Source organism: Typopeltis vanoorti, chromosome 14, assembly GCF_054136105.1.
Source record: "Typopeltis vanoorti isolate ZY-2024b chromosome 14, IOZ_Tvanoo_1.0, whole genome shotgun sequence".
NCBI lineage: Eukaryota > Metazoa > Arthropoda > Arachnida > Uropygi > Thelyphonidae > Typopeltis > Typopeltis vanoorti.
This window is the reverse complement of record NC_143562.1, coordinates 109,193,125-109,207,119: the sequence shown is the minus strand read 5'-3', so window position 1 is coordinate 109,207,119 and position 13,995 is coordinate 109,193,125. Positions and strand designations below refer to the sequence as shown.

Sequence of the window (13,995 nt, the reverse complement as noted above, 5' to 3'; positions counted from 1 at the left end):
ATGCTCAAATATGGAGGTATAAAAGTCGTCCAGGGGCTGCACTGCATAGTTCAGAAGACCTGGACAGAGAGACGAATTCCAGTTGAATGTAGTAGAGCTCTCATAGTACTCATATACAAAAAAAAAAGGGAAATAAAACTGAATGTGAGAATTAAAGAGGTATTTCCTTACTGAGTGTTCCTGGTAAGATTTATGCAAATATACTTGAAGAACAGCTGAAAAGGCTTGTGGAAGAACAAGTTGGATTCAGGCTAAATAGAGAGGCTGTCAGAATCAGATTTTCACTTTACAACAAATAGTTGAGAAATCATGAGAATATAACAAAGATCTGTATTTAAGTTCTGTAGATCTGGAAAAGGCATATGACAAGGTGCCAAGAGAGAAGCTATTCGAAATGCTACAGTTGCATTGTGTTAGTATGGCTTTATATCAAGCAATACTTAGTCTTTATTTGAGTTTTAAGTCAGCAGTTAGAATTGAAGGAAGTACAGGAAGATGGTTTGATATTAAATCTGGCATCACACAAGGATGTACATTATCCCCTCTGTTATTCATTATCTATAATTATCGCATTATGAAGGAAAGCAGTATTAAACCTGACATCAAAACTGGAGATGTTAATCTCAACTCTTTACTTTATGTACATGATTTTATACTTTTAAATAAATCCAGTGCAAGTCTGCAAGATTCACTGACTAAACTGAATAACTGTTGTAATAGATATCGTATGAAGGTCAGCATTAAAAAGACAAAGACAATGAAAATAGGCAGAATAACTGAAAATATCAACTGCATTGTGAATGGAGAACCTATAGAACAAGTAAAACATTTCAGCTACTTAGGCATGCTTTTTAGTGAAGATGGTAAATTACATATGGAAATAGACAACAGAATCAACAAAGCTGTTATGGTAGGAAGTCAAGTGAATAAATTAATATGGAATAAGAGAGAAATTAGTCAAAATATTTAGCTGTATACAAGACAGTGTTCAAACCAATTTTAACTTATGGATCTAAGAGCTGGGTTAGAAATAAAACACTTGACCAAAAACTAGACACCACAAATATGAGAGTCCAGAGAAAGATTAGGGGTGAGAACAGATGGCATCAATGGCAAAATCATATTATAAATGACAATATTAGGAAAGAATGTGAAGCTGTTAGCATCCAGGAATGTGTTAGCAGAGCTAATCTCAGATGGTATGATCACTTAAACAGAATGGGAGAGGAAAGATTATCAAAACAAGTGTTCTCTGTCAGGTTGGCAGGAAAAAGACCCAGAGGAAAACAAGATATAGGTGGATTGATACAGTAAAAAGTGCCTTACAAGACAGAAATATAAGATCTGATAGTGTTGGAGTCTGACAGATAATAACACATTGATTTGGTGGAAAATTGTTGATAGGGGGTTACTAATGATGTAAGTTCTTCATGTAGTACTATCATAACATCCTGTACACTCCTTGAGGGTAGATGTCAGGAATATGATGATGATAAATGAAACAAGCAGTGACAGCAAAGCGATAAAAAACGCTCAACAGGCATGCAATCAGGAATACATATCCATACTTGAAGTAGAAAAAGCCATCAAAAGCCTGAAATGTGGCAAGGCAGCAGAAGTAGATGATATTCTACCAGAAATGCTCAAGTATGGAGGTATTGTAAAGAGTTCGTTGGGTGTAAAATAGCTTCTTGAACAAAAGAGAATACCTAGTATTTTAGATACTGAGGAAGCTGTTGTTGTGATGTGTTTGCCAGGAGAGGTTCGAAGTGAATATTAGCCCAAGCAGAGTGATCTGATCTTGTATGGTGATTTGTTTATTACTGAGGATAATTGAATGTGAGCTGATTTTTTTTTTTATGTGAGAAAATGGAAAGACTATGTTTTGGTGGCAATAAACATGACCAGATTATAAACATGACCAGGCAATAAACATGTCTTCGACCCATTGAAGGATAGTATACATAGACCAGCATTTTAAGCACTAGTTGTAGATAATATTGATGCTTGGGATATCAGAACACTGTATGGTTTGTCAAATGAGTAGGATGAATGGAGAGTACTATCGTCTGCAAAGCTGTGGGCAGAATTGGTGGTCATTGACATTATATCATTTATGTACAATAGAAAGAGGGTAGCTGTTAGCACAGAGCCCCTGAGATAGTTCAACATCGATGGTGAAAAAGAGAAAGGGAGCCCTTGAACAACCAGAAAGGAAGCTAAAAAACTAATTATGAATAGTTGCAGGTAGACAAAAGGATGACAGTTCAACAGGCTCAATTCCAGACACAATCAAAAGCTCTGGAAATGTCAAGAGCAATAGCACAAGTTTCACTCAACTTTTCAATTGCACATACCAGTGGTAGGTGATGTATACTAAGAAGCCAATGGATCTTGAATCGCAGAATCCATACTGAAGATCAATGATTAACTAATGGGCCTCTAGGTAGTAGAGAAGTTGACTATAGATTACTTTCTCTATTATTATGACGAGGACTCAGGTGATGGCAATTGGTCAGTAGTTTAACAGTAGACTTCTGTCTTCCTTTTTTTGGAATAGGCCGGATATTTTTTTAACATTGCTCCTACCTATGAAAGGTTATTTGCAAACCTATAGTGCATTTGTTACTGTAGGCAGGCTAGGAATTTTTTTTCTATTTTTTAATAAATTTTATATATTTTTTGTATTTTTTAACTATTTTTTACATAGTCTGGAAACTCTGCTTTAGAGACCAATCATGGAACTTTTTCAAGCCATTTTAGGTCTCCGATAAGCAGGGTGGTGTCACACTGGGTAATGAATATGAGATTGCTTAAACATGGGATAAGTACCAGCTATGTATAATAGATTGTAGAGAAGACACAGAATAGGTGTTAGCTCTGGCTGCACATCTGAAAATGAATGGAGAGATACTATCAGGACCAGGAGACTTCAGTAATTTTCTGATGTCTTTTTATTGAAAAGCTACAGTAGGCATATGGTGCTTGGAGTTTGAGGAAAAAAGTGATACTAAGAGGTCAGCTTTATCTTTGGGTGAAGTAACAGCAGTGATATTAGGATGAGAGAGGTTGACAGGTGAGCAGAAGTTGGTCCAACAGCCTTAGCAAGGGATTGAAATGCACAGCTTCCATTTGGACAGAAGGCAAGTTTTCTGCTGTTGGTCTTTAACACGTTCGCTGCCACGCTACTTAGTCATAGTTTGTTCCCGCCAAGCGCTTTCGCGTCTTCAAGGTCACTACGAGTAATCTCGTATCACTTATATATTACATTGCTGACGCCAGTGTTCATTGCATCTAGTTCAGTTTTAGTTTCTAGTCTCTAAGAACCTTCAATTTCGCCATGCCCAGTAAAAGAAAACTTACTGATATAGAAGTAGAAGCTTAAAATTTAGAGATCAATTTATCTCAATTTTTGTTGGAATGGATGAACTTACAGCATCAGAGAATATCAGGAGGAATCGGGATTTTCATTATTTGGAAATTTTACCACCAACAGAAAAAAAGAATCACCCGACAAAGCCATGCCTGTACAAGAAACAAACGTAGACGCGAAACATGTTATTATTGTCCTGTTTGCCAGGAAAAACCACCATTGTGCATGGAAAATTGTTTTAAAATGTACCATTCTTAATTTGAATAAATTGTTTTTTTTTTATATTTTACTGAGTGCTTTTTTATTTCATTGATTGGTTTTTATTTTTATTGATTTTAATAGTTTTAAATTGATTTACAAATTACGTGTTATACTATGGATTACCTCGTGCTTGGCATAGGAGGTTGGTAATCGACATACGCGTATACTCGTAGTTGGCTTGTGAAGCTCATATACGAACTACGAGTATACTCGTAGTTGGCATCTGAGGCACATACACAATATACTATATTTTAGTTGAAATTATTTCCCTTCTACCAAGCCCCCAGACATGCTCTCTGCTTTATTCAGAATCCGAGGGTCCAAATTAAGGTAATTATACAAAGGGATAACTCGTGTTTGGCATAGGAGGTCGGTAAATCGACATACGAGTATACTCGTAGTTGGCTTGTGAAGCTCATATACGAACTACGAGTATACTTGTAGTTGGCAGCGAACGTGTTAAGGAAATCAGATTTGGATCTGATGATGATTGCTATACATTTGTTGCATGCTTTGGTAATAGGCAAAGTATGAAGCTGGAGTTCTTGATGCAAGCCACCTGCAGTAAATTGAAATTTTTTTTCTTCATTTGGTTTGATACACTTTCTGTTGAACCAGAGCATGGAAAATGGATGAAAATTCTGAGTAGAATGGGGGGTGAAAGTCTTCAATGCCAGTGAAGATAATTGCTGTGACTTATTCAGAGCAAGTGTTAGGGTCTGATAAGCTGAAGAAATAGTCTGACCATGGAAAGGAGAAGTTCCAAAGGCCATCCCATTTGGCACTTTTGCAGTGCCAGAGGATGTGAATTTGTGGTCTGGTACAAGTTTGTGGTCTGAGTTGCTGAGAGGAGAGGTGACCTCTAAGGTGTATATGGAGGGCGAACTGCTTACAAATTGGGTATTGGGTAAGTGAAGGTTGCCCTCATGTAAGCATTATTCATTTGCTTACAAGAAGATTCATGTAAGCAGATGAATAATTTGCATTAGGTCATTGCTTATGGCAAAGATTTCTACCTCACTGTCCAGATTGGTCAGTGGCGTTAGAAAAAGGAAGCCAGGTGGAATTATGGAGGTTGAGGTAGCCTATGAAGATGACCTCACTGCACTATTTGGATGATTTCATTGTAGATGGTTGAGCTTCATGGAGAGGAATGTGAAGAGATCTGAGTAGTTACTGGAGTTTGGAGAATGGTAAATGCAGCAGATAAATATTACTAGATGGGGCAAGGAAATCTTGAACCAGTGGAGGTCGAAAGCAGGGGATTCTATATTAGCCACTCTCTGGCATGCAATGTCTTATCGCCACCCTTGTGATGAAAGAAATTGCGTAGTGTGTAATTTGAATATTGGAGGTGGACAGTGGTGGATGTAGATGCTATTTGGGTTTCTGTCAAGAGCAGGTAGTCTGGTCTGCATGACTGTAAGTGATGGTGAATGTCATTTATGTTGATTTTAATGCTACTACAAATATTAGTGAAGATTAACGAGGCGATTCTGGCATGGTTTTTATGTAGTGAATGGTTGCAATGTGACTTTTTAATGGAATGAGTTTATGAAGGCAATTCCTTTTTGTTGCAGTGTCACCATCACTGTTCTGTAGAGATTCTGAGATTCTGAAATCTCTGGCTTTGATAAATTAAAACCATCTCGATAAAGTCATTTGTGTTTATTTAAATTTCTTTAGAAACCATAAGAAAAAAGTTAAATTTGAAACTAGAAAACTTTAAAATGCTAGATATAAGCATTTGGATTCAGGTTTCAAGTTATCATTTCTAATAATATGAATAATTAATTAAGTTTCCTATTTTAAAGTAGTTTACTTCTTGTTTTACATAAATACTCATCACAGTAAAGCAATTTAAGTCATAATGTAATACTTCACAATAAAAGTGTATTAAAATAAAATAACAAGTAGAGAGAAAAATCACGTATGGAATCAATCTCACTTTTGATGCAGTAGTCTTCATTTCTGTAATAGTATCAGCTGCATCCATTAAGTCACGATACCTTTCCCTTGAAAAAAAAAATCACATATTTATTTATTTACACATACACCTTCAGTGAATGCACCAGAAAACTTAGTACTGAGAACCAATAAAAAAATTGAGGTATACTCAGTTTGTTGTGCACTTTATTCAAGTATGATAATATACTTTACCTGAAAAATTATATTGTCTTCATTCAAATTTTGCCCTGCTATAAACAAAGCTAAAAGCTGTCCTGAGGTATAATCATGCCAACTACAGGCATAATTTACCAACTTGGTTGGCCCAAATGGATAGCATCTCTGTTCTCTAATCAAGGTGTCTGCTCACACTGACAAACACCTGTGTCACAGTGGAAATCCGAACTACCTGGAAAACCAGGTTGGCAAAATTCAGCATGCAGTTATGCATAAAAACAGACAATTTTAATTATAATGAAGAGCCAAAGGCTTCAATTCAGCAACATGAACTTATTTAAGTTAAGGGATATTATATCCCATATTGTTTCTTAGATGAATAAGAAACTCAAAGAGTTTCATGCCGAATATAGAAACTATATAAAGTTCGGCGATTCCAAGCGTAAGCAAATACCTGGATAGTGCAGCAACTGACCCTTGAAGGTAGTGCAAGCTGAGGCAACTCATGTAAAAGGTGGAGCAAGCTCCGATCACTATTCTTGATATTTACCCATAATGTGACCTTAACTCCTAGGAGCTATATTATTGTTCAACATTATGAGAGAAGGTCACTACCCAGACCGGTTTCGACCTTTTTTGATGTCTCATCAGTGAGTAGGTAGACCATGTTAATACCAAGTCCTTATAGTCCTTATAAGGACTGGCTTAAAGGGGCGAAGCAAGAATGCTTTTCATATTCCCCGTTATCTGTAGAGGACAGTGTAGGGATAAGGTGCTAATGAGCTATTAAAGCTCTGATCATGGCAGGAGGGTAACAGCAACAGCCGAACCTCAGTTAAAACTTCATTGGTACAGCATTGCCATCCATTACCCTCCAAGGGTATTGGATTGTCTTCGAACCATGTTAATACCAAGTTTGTATGAAACAGAACTTATGTACCTTTAATGAGAATTGCCAAGTGGTGTCCTATTAAAGTATTAATTATAATGAAGAGCCAAAGGCTTCAATTCGGCGACATGAACTTATTTAAGTTAAGGGATATTATATCCCATATTGTTTCTTAGCCGAATAAGAAACGCAAAGAGTTTCATGCCGAATATAGAAACAATAATACAGCTCCTAGGAGTTAAGTTCACATTATGGGTAAATATCAAGAATAGTGATCGGAGCTTGCTCCACCTTGTACATGAGTTGCCTCAGTTTGCACTACCTTCAAGGGTCAGTTGCTGCACTATCCAGGTATTTGCTTACGCTTGGAATCACCGAACTTTATATAGTTTCTATATTCGGAATGAAACTCTTTGAGTTTCTTATTCGGCTAAGAAACAATATGGGATATAATATCCCTTAATTTAAATAAGACAATTTTAACCTTGGTGCACTCAAGAGTATTATATATTATTGTTATTATTATTAATACATGACACCTCCAGGGAGTCCACAGACTCATCGTAAGAGAGGGCACCTACTCTACAGCTTTCTCTCTCTCTACCACTCAAATCCACCAACTAACTGCAACTACACCAACGCCATCTACTGTCCACCACCACTAGTATTTCCACAAACAATCACAAATATCCATGCCCACGGTGGGATTCGAACCTGCAGTCTTTTGGGTGGAGAGCAGATACGCTAAACACACAGCCAAGCTGGCAGGCATTATACATTATAGGTTACAATATATACATTATTATTACAACCTTTCATGGGTAGGATTGAAAAGAAGAATGCTATGTTACAAGTTGTCAGAAGTACCCTATACCAATAACATAATACCCTATATACCTGAAACATTCTTCACAAAGATAAGTAAATCTTTTAAACACATCTATGCATATAGAAACCACTTACCTCAGCTAAAATGTATTTCTTAGAAAAATCTTAAATAGATATTATTATTCCATGGCAACCTTCTGAGTTTTATAGCATTGAAGCAGAAAATTTTTTAATACTCAATTTTCAGGATGAAAACCGAGTATTAAAAAATATCCTGTTTCAGTCCTAAAAATCCTTTTAGTAAATTAAACGGTTCTATCATATCTCCTCTTTCCCATCTATCAGCCAATTTCTGCAATCCACAAGAACTCAATTCATTGCAAGGAGTTCCAAAGGTCACTTACTTCTTAGTCAATCATCTCTAGATCCTCTTCACTACCTCGTCCCCAAGAAATCAAGTTGACCAGACCTCATCATCATCATCAAATTCCTGCCATGTACCCTCAAGGGGTGTAGAGGATATGACAGTACTACATGAAAAAATTACATCATTACTAACTTCCTATCTACAATTTTCCTCCAAATCAGTCTGTTACTTGTCAAGACTCCAACATTATCAGATCTTATATTTCTATCGTCTAAGGCACTTTGTACCGTATCAATCCACCTATATCTTGGTCTTCCTCTGGGTCGTTTTCCTGCCAACCTGGCAGAGAACACTTGTTTTGCTAATCTTTCCTCTCCCATTCTATTTAAGTGACCATACCATCTGAGATTAGCTCTGCTAACGCATTCCTGGATGCTGACAATGTCAAGTTCTTTCCTAATATCCTCATTTTTAATATGATATTGCCATTGATGCCATCTGTTCACGCCTCTAATCTTTCTCAGGACTCTCATATCTGAGGTCTCTAGTCTTTGGTCAAGTGTTTTACTTCTGACCCAGCTCTCAGATCCATAAGTTAAAATTGCTTTGAACACAGTCTTGTATACAGCTAATTTAGTGTTCCGACTAATTTCTTTCTTATTCCATATGAATTTATTCAATTGACTTCCCACGATACCAGCTTTGCTGATTCTGTTGTCTATTTCTATATTTAGTTTACCATCTTCAGTAAAAATTGTGCCTAAGTAGCTGAAATGTTTTACTTGTTCAACAGGTTCTCCATTCACAACACAGCTGACATTTTCAATGATTCTGCCTATTTTCATTGTCTTTGTCTTTTTATTGCTGACCTTCATACCATATCTATTACAACAGCTATTCAATTTAGTCAGAGAATCTTGCAGACTTGTAGCGGATTTATTTAGAAGTATAACATCATCCGCATAAAGCAAAGAGCTGACATTAACATCTCCAATTTTGATATCATGTTTAATACCACATTCCTTCATAATGTGATCCATATAGATAATGAATAACAGAGGGGATAATGTACATCCTTGTCTCACACCAGATTTAACATTAAACCATCTTCCTGTACTTCCTTCAATTCTAACTGCTGACTCACAACTCAAATAAAGACTAAGTATTGCTTGATATAATGCCCCATTGACACCATATAACTGCAGCGTATTGAATAGATTCTCTCTTGGCACCTTGTCATATGCCTTTTCCAAATCGACAAAACTTAAATACAGATCTTTGTTATATTCCCATGCTTTCTCGACTATTTGTCGTAAAGTGAAGATCTGATCCTGACAGCCTCTATTTGGCCTGAATCCAGCTTGTTCTTCACCAAGCTTTTCTTCCACAATTCTTCTCAACCGTTTCTCAAGTATACTTGCATAGATCTTGCCAGGAACACTCAGTAGGGAAATACCTCTGTAATTCTCACATTCAGTTTTATTTTCCTTTTTATATATGGGTACTATCAGAGCTCTACTCCAATCATCGGGAATTCGTCCCTCTGTCCAGGCTTTCTGAACTATGCAGTGCAACCACTGTAAGACTCTTATACCACCATACTTCAGCATTTCTGGTCGAATATCATCTACTCCTGCTGCCTTTCCACATTTCAAGCGCCTTTGATGGCTTTTTCTACTTCAAATATAGATATGTATTCCTGACTGCATGCCTGGTCAGTGTTTTTTATCACTGTGCTGTCATCGCTGCTTGTTTCATTTAGCAGTTTTTCAAAGTAATTACTCCATACTTCAAGGATATCTTTTTCTCCTGTTTTCATTTCACCTTTATCATCTCTAATTCCTTTTACAGCACTCTTTCCTCCATTCCTAAGCTTCTTCAACAACCTCCAGAATATTTTGCCACCTTCTTGATATTTATTTTCTATATTCTTGCCAAAGTCCTCCCATGACTTTTGTTTAGCTAGTTTTACACACTGTTTAGCTTTCTTACATTTGTCTCTGTATTCTGTAAGAGTAAAAGCTGACTTATTTGCCAGGAACTTTTGATATGCTTTCTTCTTTTCCTTCACTGCCTCTTTAACTTCCTGTGTCCACCAGGGAGTTCTGATTTTTTTATCTTTGCACACAACCTCACCACATGCCTCTCTGGCAGAATCAATCAATGTTTCCTTCAGAGTTTGACACTGAATCTCCAAGGTTTGATTCCTGTTCTCAAACTCTTTCATTTTCTTTTCAATAATATTTCTGTATTTTAGTCTACAGTTTACATCTGAGAGCTGCTCAACTTTTATTCGCTTTAAAACTTTCTTACATGTTATTCTTTTCAATATGAAATTCAATTTTATCCTGCTCAAGACTAAATAGTGATCACTTCCAATTTCAAATCCTCTGTACACTCTGGTGTCCTGCACCAGGGAGAAAACATCACTATCAACAATAACATAGTCAATGAGACTTTTCTTATTCCTAGCCTCTTCTCTCCATGTGAATTTGTGCACATTTTAATGTTGGAACATGGTGTTAGTAATAACCAGTCCATGTCCTGAGCAGAAATCCAACAGATATTTGCCATTATTATTAGCTTTGCTCTTTTCTCCAAATTTTCCCAAAATATTTTTGTATGTCTCACAATCATTTCCTACTCTACTATTTAGATCCCCAACAAGGACCAACTTTTCCTTTTTCATTGTGTCAGTTGCTTTTTCTAAAGCCTCAAAAAATTCCTCCACTTCTACCTTAGTAGAACCTTCTGTGGGACCATAAGCACAAATAAGTCTCATTGTCCAGTTCCCCATTCTCATATTTGCCCACATTACTCTACTTGAGACTGACTGCCATTCAAGAAGATTAGCCTCGTATTTTGTGTTGAATACTATGGCTACTCCTTCTTTTCCTTGATTGTTATTGCCTGAATATAACATTTTGTATTTATTGCTCAGAAAGATCTCACCAGTTTTGGTCTTTTTTGTTTCAGTCACCCCTATTATGTCGATCTGGTACTTATCTAATTCCTCAGCTAGCTCCATTTCTTTGCCATTCAGGCTTCTTACGTTGATAGTACCGATCTTTAACTCTGGTGATGTTGAGTTGGGGTTTGTTTTCAGATTTGTTCCAGTAGCTGACTTTTCGCTGTTCGCCCTGGTTCCCTGGCGAAAACAACAGGGGCCTTGTTTAACCGGGCGACGCCCCAGGCGGCATGAAATTTTGTCATGTTGTACCATTATTTTTTATTTTGGTTTAACCAATAAGAATACAATTTGGTCGGCTAAATCCCAAATTGCCAGCCCATCCTCGTTCGTTCAGTATCAAAGTAGATACCCAACAGGGTGCACCACGAGAAGGTGAGGATTGGACATTAGGTCAGAAGCCCTGGTCGGTTCTCTGCATTCCTTTAAAGGCTATGTGGAGGTCTCCTCTCAGTTATACAGCTTTGACCCTTAAGCACCCCTACCAGACCTGTTGACCAGACCTGTGCATACTAATGCAAGATGTGGCCATATCAAAGTATTCTAGAATAAGAATGATAACTTCTTTATCTTGGCATGTTAAGGTAAGTAACATGCAAAATCCGATAACATTCAGAAAGTTACCATGCAATAATAATATCTATTTAAAATTTTTAAAATCAAAAGTTCCTGGCAAATAAGTCAGCTTTTGCTCTTAAAGAATACAGAGACAAATGTAAGAAAGCAAAACACTGTGTAAAACTAGCTAAACAAAAGTCATGGGAGGAATTTGGAAAAACATAGAAAATAAATATCAAGAAGGTGGTAAGATGTTCTGGAGGTTGTTGAAGAAGCTTAGAAATGGAAGAAAGAGTGCTGTAAAAGGAGTTAGAGATGATAAAGGTGACATGAAAACAGGAGAAAAAGATATCCTTCATGTATGGAGTAATTACTTTGAAAAACTGCTAAAAGAAACAAGCAGTGATGATAGCACAGTGGTAAAGAACACTGACCATGCAAGCAGTCAGAAATACATATCCATAGCCATCAAAGGCGTGAAATGTGGAAAGGCAGCAGGAGTAGATGATATTCGACCAGAAATACTCAAGTATGGTGGTATAAAAGTCTTAGAGTGGCTGCACTGCATAGTTCAGAAAGCCTGGACAGAGGGACGAATTCCCAATGATTGGAGTAGAGCTCTCATAGTACCCATATATAAAAAGGGAAATAAAACTGAATGTGAAAATTACAGAGGTATTTCCCTACTGAGTGTTCCTGGCAAGATCTATGCAAGTATACTTGAGAAACGGTTGAGAAGAATTGTGGAAGAAAAGCTTGGTGAAGAACAAGCTGGATTCAGGCCAAATAGAGGCTGTCAGGATCAGATCTTCACTTTACGACAAACAGTTGAGAAAGCATGTGGGAATATAACAAAGATCTGTATTTAAGTTTTGTTGACCTGGAAAAGGCATATGACAAGGTTCCAAGAGAGAAGCTATTCAATATGCTACAGTTGTATGGTGTCAATGGGGCATTATATCAAGCAATACTTAGTCTTTATTTGAGTTGTAAGTCAGCAGTCAGAATTGAAGGAAGTTCAGGAAGATGGTTTAATGTTAAATCTGGTGTGAGACAAGGATGTACATTATCCCCTCTGTTATTCATTATCTATGAATAACACAATTCTGCTGTATCTATGAAAATACAGCAGAATTGGAAAGATGCTAAGCTACCCAGCATCTCTCCAATTCTATGGGGATGGCAAATATCTTGCATATAAATATCAAATGGGAAACAATTTTAAATATCAATTGAAAAAGAGCTCATACTTTAGCCAATTTATGAATAAAAATAATTTGGCAAATTATTTTTACTACAAAGTGGACCCAGAGATATTTCTCAGATGATAAGATATACAATGTCAAATATCTTGGTCAGTCCTGATAAAAAAAATAATAAATAAATAAAAAACACTAAGAAAAATTTTGACTAACAAGAAACTGAAACTGTTCAAATGGTTATTTTAAAAAATATGTATATGCAGACATACAATACATACCCTACTAACTGTCTCAGATCTTCTTTCTTCCTTTCAATGTCATTTCTAGTGTTAAAAAAAAAATCCATAAATGATATAACATTTTTATAAGAAAAGAGGAATTTTCAACTATTAAGAAAATCTTTTAAATAGGACACATCATTCAAAAATATACATGTGACAAGTTGATAATTATATGACTGAATATAATTATAAAAAGAGACACATTTTGCAATAGCATTTTTTCTATAGTGGCATGGCACCATTCATTACCAAAGAATTGAAACCAGAGCAATTTGCAATATATATATATATAAAAAAGGAAATTAAATGACTTTATACCGAGAATGACAAATTTATTGTTAAGATACAACTAGTTTCGTTGAAATACAACTTCTTCAGGTATCATTGGTAAAGAGTAAAATAAAAATAACAGACACATGAAAAAATACATTAACAGATCTAGTATAAAACAAGTACATTTAAAAGGAATGCGTGCTAGACTTCCAACTGAAGTTGATTACGTACATGAGCTGGTATTAGTGCGCCAGTATTGGACAGTGGCAATGTGCGCATCAGAAATGTTATAGCTAAGGCTGTTATTAATATGAGATGAATCAAGTGATATTTCTTTAGATTCAATTATTCTTCTTTCCAGTTCATCATAGCACATATGGATATTACAGGTGTTTTGCCAATCAACGATGTGTTGGCGGCCATCATCTGGGTTGACAGAGAAGAGAACGTGGCTAGAGAGAGCGCTGGCTCTGGTTCTGTTGTAAGAAATGTCTCTTTGATGTTCCTCCATGTGTAAAAGGATGGATTTAGAAGTTTGGCCGTAATATGGCTTGCCACAACACACAAAATTTTATAGACTCCTGGATACTGAGTAGGAAGATGTTTCATTTTAGGTCTACTTAGTATGGAGCGAAGTTTAGGGAATGTAGTGAAGCAAGTTTCATCAGAAAATCAATTTCACCTGTGAACTAGAATCTGATGAATGCCTTCCCTTTCTGGACTTAAAACTTACGAGATGCGCTGAGAACATCAAAATCTCCATTTTTAGAAAACCCACTCACACAGACAGATACCTTCATGCTTCTTCCCATCACTACTCTCCACAAAAGCTTGGTATTATTTCAACCCTGGCACATCATGCCAGATCTTT

General features: G+C 36.4%; 1 protein-coding gene across 6 annotated transcripts in view; it reads right to left on the bottom strand.

Annotated features, from left to right (window-relative positions):
• Window positions 1-13,995, bottom strand: part of Cog1 (conserved oligomeric Golgi complex subunit 1) — a 580,539-nt gene that overhangs the window by 513,145 nt on the left and 53,399 nt on the right. For all 6 annotated transcript variants that reach the window (XR_016549365.1, XM_090403917.1, XM_090403919.1 and 3 more), the window contains exons 3-4: window positions 12,849-12,893; window positions 5,583-5,649 (exon numbers count right to left, since the gene is read on the bottom strand). Coding sequence is in view for 5 of the 6 variants with exons in the window: in XM_090403917.1 (XP_090260043.1) it covers window positions 5,583-5,649; window positions 12,849-12,893 (112 nt within the window). In the remaining variant the exon portion in view is untranslated. The remainder of the gene's footprint in view (window positions 1-5,582; window positions 5,650-12,848; window positions 12,894-13,995) is intronic.